At 42.5% G+C, this 6,306-nt stretch overlaps 1 protein-coding gene across 3 annotated transcripts in view; it reads left to right on the forward strand.

Moving 5' to 3' along the window:
• Positions 1 to 3,363, forward strand: part of Vapa (VAMP associated protein A) — a 37,332-nt gene extending 33,969 nt beyond the window's left edge. For all 3 annotated transcript variants that reach the window (XM_076837186.2, XM_076837184.2, XM_076837185.2), the window contains one exon: positions 2,600 to 3,363. In XM_076837186.2, the coding sequence (XP_076693301.1) occupies positions 2,600 to 2,758 (159 nt within the window). In that variant the 3' untranslated portion in view covers positions 2,759 to 3,363. The remainder of the gene's footprint in view (positions 1 to 2,599) is intronic.
• Positions 3,364 to 6,306: the final 2,943 nt, after the last annotated feature.

The following is a 6,306-nucleotide window of genomic DNA, read 5'->3' on the forward strand; positions in this document are numbered from 1 at the left end:
AGTGTAGTCTTCTCTCCCTTCAGCAGGAGCATGGTTGAGGCCTGTCGCTGCCTCTGTGCCCAGCCGGCAATGCCTCTTGGGCACGTGCACAGAGTTGTTGTTCATGTGTTTAAGTGGTGAACTAGATGACTGGGAAGGGAGGCTGGAGTTGACCATGTGCGCATTTGGTGAATGATTTGCTTTTGGCAAGTGATTACTTGATTTAAGACCTGAGTACTTTTAAATTTTCTTTTAGCCTGATCACATTACAACATGATATAAAAGTGTATATAAGGAAATCATCTAAATTCTGATATTTAGTCTGCATTTGATATTCCTTCTGTTAAATGTACTCAGGAAGTACGCTCTGAATTGAGTTACAGTATCTTAAGTTGATCTCTGAACTCCACTGAAGAATTTTTTGAATGGATGTTTGGGACTTATTTCTTCACATTCCATAGCGCCTCCTCGAGGTCCCCTATTCCAGAAAGTGGAAAGAGTGTCTCTCACATCCATACACCAAGGGGCTTTAGGATGATGTGCTTTTTTGCTTTTCCTGCGGTGACTTCTGTTCTTTGGTGAAAAGTGTGCTCCTTATGATGCTCTGCAGACTTACTCTCAAGGCCACTGCAACTGAAGGGATGGCATGGGTGGGGAGGGACAGGGAATAGGTAGGGGAACCAGGGACAGCAGCAGGCAAGGCTTGGTTCCTGGCCTCTGCTCTTATATGCTGATGTTCTAAATGGAATTTTATTTGAAAAGGATTCTACTGTTTAAAAAAAGAAAAATGAGACACCCAGAAAGATCACTGGCTTACAGAATGAACCCTAGGCCCCCAGCATCCCACACAAGGCCCATCATACTGTGTTGTCAGATTTGCTCTTGCTCGTGTCTGGTCATTACACTCTGTAACTCCTCTAGTCCTGTGATAATTCAGTCCAGATTGCATCTCAGTCACCCACTGGGCTTTTAAAAAACAAAAGTATATACTCCTAGACCTAGGGAGTCGGAATCCCAGGGAATAGTAAAAAGTCTTCAGATTTTGGTGCTGTGTAGCTGAAGCTTATTGCTCTTTTTACTTGGAACTTTTTTTACTTTGTGTAAGATCAAAAAAGCCCAATTCCAGAAAATCTAGTAATGGCTCTTAGGTGTATTATTCCAGTTAGTGCTTATGGATGGATGCTTCTTGGCTTTTGGTGGAATTGCATACTGAGAAGCCCTTCATAACCTGAAAATATCAAAAAGTCAGACATGGATTTGATGCACTCATCAAGCATCCCAGCTTAGGAACAAAGCACACTGTAGGGTGTTGGTGGTTCCCCTTGTGATCATGTGGGTTCAGGCATGGCAAGAGAGGACTGTGCCCTGTGTTGCCTATACTAGAAAGGTCAAAGTTCAGAGCATTTTTTACTGAATGTATATCATTGTCATACTACCTTACAGTCAAAAATTGTAAGTTGAACCATCATAAAGTTGAGGATCATGTGTTTATAAGCAGAGGAGAGCAATTGTGTGAGACAAGAAAGAGGAGCTTGCGTTTGAGACTAGGCTGGTTGGGGGTGTCAGTGTTTCCCAGTGTGTGCCCTGCGGGCATCATCGCTGCCTCATGCTTTGGGCCTGTGCCGCCTTGTTATGAGAAACCCTGCTCCGTGGTACACAGACTGACCTGCACTTGGCTGTGAGAAGCCATTTCACTTGGAGGGAAGTGGCCTATTGCTGCCGGGATCCAAGTCACTTTGACACTAAAGGCAAGACATCAGTCTCCTCCAGGTGCAGAGCTTCCGATGGGTGCTCTGTGGGCAGTATTCCACCTCTGCCTTAATATGCCGCTTTTAAGGAAATTGACTCTTCTTGCTATGTAGTCCATACCCAGAGCTCGCCCTCTGCACACTAGTATCCCTGCTTTGAGTTATTTAAATTTCATACTGAAATCTCCCTGGCCCCCAAATCCTGTAGTGTCCTATCTCTTGCCCCTGTTCCTCTGCCATGTGGGTTCCTGAGCTAAAGTGAACCAGTAGTCTTGTCAGAAAATCTAGTAATGACTGTGATTGGGTCAAGACAGGTGTAACCTTTTTGAAATACCTTGGGCCATCATAGAAATAAATGTATGTACACAATTAGTTTTAGGGAGTATATATTTTTTCAGTTTCAATTTTATTTGTTGATTGATTGTGGTACTGGGATTGAACACAGAGACACTGTACCATTGAGCTGCACCCCGAGTCTTTTTTATCTTTTGAGACAGGGTCTTGCCAAGTTCCTGAGGCTGGCCTTCAACTTGTGATCCTCCTGCCTCAGCCTCCTGTGTTGCTGGGATTTCAGGCCTGGGCCACTATGCCTGTGTCATTGAGGTATAATTTACATCCTGTGAAGACACTCCTTGGGAGTGTATGGTTAGTGATATTTGGGAGATTTAGAGAATTGTGCAGCCATCACTATAATCCAATTTTTCAAGTGTTTCCAAGACTCTAAAAAGTTTCCTAATGCATTGGCAGTTATCCTTGCTCACTCTGCCCCTAGGCAAGCCCTGATCTTTCCATCTCTATAGACTTAACCCCCCCCCCACTCCAGTTGCATATGTTTGTTTTAAAAATCTTTTTGTGCATTTTTTCCTCCACAGGATGAAGGCTTGAGGCTCAGAAAGGTAGCACATTCGGATAAACCTGGATCCACCTCAACTGCGTCCTTCAGAGATAATGTCACCAGTCCTCTTCCTTCACTTCTTGTTGTAATTGCAGCCATTTTCATTGGATTCTTTCTAGGGAAATTCATCTTGTAGAGCGAAGCATGCAGAGTGCTATTTCTTTTTTTTTTTCTCTTGACCAGAAAAAGATTTGTTTACCTACCATTTCATTGGTAGTATGGCCCGCGGTGACCATTTTTTTGTGTGTACAGCGTCATATAGGCTTTGCCTTTAATGATCTCTTACGGTTAGAAAACACAATAAAAACAAACTGTTCGGCTACTGGACAAATTGTACATTACCAGATCATCACTAGCAGATGTCAGTTGCACATTCAGTCCTTTATGAAATTCATAAATAAAGAATTGTTCTTTCTTTGTGGTTTTAATAAGAGTTCAAGAATTGTTCCGAGTCTTGTAAATGTTATTTTAATAATCCCTTTAAATTTTATCTGTTGCTGTTGCCTCTTGAAACATGATTTGTTTAGATTGCTAATCCCACTCATTCAGGAAGCGCCAAGAGGTGTTCTGTGGGAAGTGGTGCCTCTTAGTGTAAATCTCCCTCTACCTTTGCTAATATCATGGCAGAACTTTTCTTATCCCTTGTGAGGCAGTTGTTGACTGAGTTTTTCATCCTTACAATCCTGTCCCATGGTATTTAACATAAAAAAAATAAAACTGTTAACAGATTCTTGCTCGATAGCCTGCTTGTGTCCGTGGTGTCATTGGAGGGGGACCAGTGTCCACTGTGTGGTGATTGGAAATTCATGGTGCACCATTCTCTTGCGTTGAAACCCGTCCAGATGCTACCTGATTGTAATTTATAGTCTTGTGTTTTATTAAGGAAAGGAATGGATAAAATTTCAGCTTTTTTGATATTTTGGAAGATAATTGTCTTTTTAAGAAGTATAAAGTAACCAAATGCCACGAGAATAAAAGTGAAATGATTTTAGTGTGTGTGCGTGCCACGTGGCTTGCATTTGTTTCCTTTACCCTTTAGTAGGTTCTTTAGTGCCTTCTCAGGAAGACCTACTCAGCTTGAGGTGTTTTCAACAGCTTAATCATTCTTATTACTTTATAACATACCTCATAGCTAAAAGTTAAATGACTTCTTCCTGCCCAATTTGACACTCAAATTTCCATTGTGGAAATTTAGTATTACTGAGTAAACCTGGAATTTTCTGGGGGAAAAAATTCGTCTCCTTCGCAAGATCTGTTAACCATGTGAAATACATTCTCAGTATGGGTGTTCATTATGGGGTCTGTCACTTTCTGCAATTATGTCTTCCTTTATTTTATTTGTACTATTCCAAAATAAAAATTTCTGGAACCAGAGAAAAGATGTCAGTTTTCAACTGAGTATAGCGTAGTACAAGTGAATTTTTATTCTTGAACATAGGTGTTGGTTTTGTAAAAGATGCACACTCTACGTGAGGGAAGTGGGGTTTGGGGGCTACATACGGTATGGTGGAGCATGGCAGCTCAGGTCACGCATACATTTTGTAAAAATAGTGAAGTGTTCTCAGGTATTGTGTTACTTTTTATTTCAAATCTGTTTTGGATTTGTCAGATCCCATGCATTGTTATTTTGAATAAAAACCTCTTGCTTGTATCCAAAACCTACTGAAAACAGTGGTGCGGAGACATTGCTTGCCTGCTGTGGGTCATGTCTCCACTGCTGTTGGCTTTGTTGCCAGGTAAAGACCCGGCCCCTCGCAACTGGAAAGTGCTGCTAAAGGAAAAGGGAGTCTGGCAGGTGCAGTGCTCCGGAGGCTGGGGCAGGAGTACTGGGAGTTCAGAGCCAGCATCAGCAATGGGGAGGTGCTAAACAACTCAGTGAGACCCTGTCTCTAAATGAAATACAATGAACTAGTGCTGAGGATGTGGCTTGGGGGTCAAGTGCCCCAGGGCTCAATCCCTGGTACTAAAAAAAAAAAAAAAGTCTGACATTTTTATCCTGTAAACGCACATTAGCAATCCCTTGTCTTAAAACTCTCCATGGTAGTCAGTGTCAACTGATGAGAGTATCAAGCTTGATGATTCACAGACACCTTTAAGAAGGTTTTAGGTTTTCAAAAATTAAGCAAAATCCTGTCTTATTGGACTGCTCCTTAGAAGTCATTGTGCTCATCCCCTTTGTTTATATAGCTGAGGAATCTGAGGCTTTCCCAGAGCTTAGAGTTTTCCTTGCCTCCCAGGTAGAGGCAGAGCTGTAACTGGAAACTTTGTAGGGGAAAAACTTGTTTGACGAAGATGACTGTCCTGATGAGCAGAAGTGCCCTTCAAAGTGCCTATGAGACTTCCTGCCCTGTGGAGTGGCGCTGGTGCCACCTGCACTGATGGCTGTGTTCTCAGGAAGGTATCTACAGAGTGCCTCACAGGCTGGTCCAGGTAGGTTGTAGCCTGGACAGCACTTCACAAGTCCATGTGGCCTCCAGGGCCTCCCCAGTCGCCTGTGCTGAGTACAGAGTTCCTTTCTGTTCTTGTCAGTCGCTCTGTGAAGTGTGCTCAGATGGGCTACCTACAGCCACCCTTCCACAGGGGCCTGCTCTATCCATGGATGGTCTGCAGGTTACGTGGTCTCCACTGTCGAGGAGTTTTTGTCTTGAGAACCTGCTGGCTGGTGTGTGTGGAGTGGGTACTCAGATGGCCAGCAGCCCAGGCCTTGGGTTTGGGGGCACTGGGAGCACTGCTTTCCTTCCTCCTTTCTCTCACATGCCCTACTTTTGCCCATTCTTGTATTTATAAGAAGCAAATTTTAAGAATTGTGTTCTGTGTGGTGTGTTACCTGTAAACAAAGAAAATACACTTTGAGAAAAAAGGGTCAAATTTAGGAATTCTGGTCAAAATAATATTTTTAATTTCTTTGAGACGTCCTCCTGATGTTGTTACATGCTGGGGGGCTGTGACCTTTGGAAATACACCATTATGTCTAACAATAAGGTTACAAAAAAACCCCACATTTTATGGAGTATGTCCCCTAATTTTGGTCTGCCACTGTAGACAGACTCAACCAATTGCTTTCCCAGAGCTTTGCACATTTCTGTCCAGTGATTTTGGGTGTGTTCATAGATTTTAAAAATTTGACCTTTATGAAGAGATTTTGGTGTGTTCATAGATTTTAAAAATTTGGCCTTTATGAGTGCTTACTGTAGGAAAACAAAAAAATCCAGGTCCATAGGCAATCTTTATTTTCTAGCTTTCAAGGGAAGGTAAACCATTATTTATTATGAATAAATACACTTGAAAAAATGGGATGTGTAATTTTCTTTTTCACAACACAAAAATTTTGCTTCCACATAGTATGATGGTTTGTGTATTAGCTCACAGCTGGGTGTCTGCTGGGACTGGGGTCTGATGGCAGGTGTGCTCCTGACCTCAAGGTACTTCTTGGTAAGAAATAAGAGCAACTGAGTTTTCAGTTCTGTATTTGGCAGCCTGCTGTGGGGGAAGTTGAGCTCCAGGGGAGTTCTCTGCACGACAGTGAGTAACACCTTGAGAATGTCCAGCCTGCTAGGGATGGTGCAAAGACATTTGAACATACATCCCTGGGGGAAAGGCATTTTAGTTTCTTCTTCCTGCATGTTGGATTGCAGAATAGTGTGCATTTTAAGCAATTTGGAAAGTAAATGTAGAAAAGGCCAA

The sequence above is a fragment of the Callospermophilus lateralis genome, chromosome 17 (genome assembly GCF_048772815.1).
Source record: "Callospermophilus lateralis isolate mCalLat2 chromosome 17, mCalLat2.hap1, whole genome shotgun sequence".
In the NCBI taxonomy this organism is placed as follows: domain Eukaryota; kingdom Metazoa; phylum Chordata; class Mammalia; order Rodentia; family Sciuridae; genus Callospermophilus; species Callospermophilus lateralis.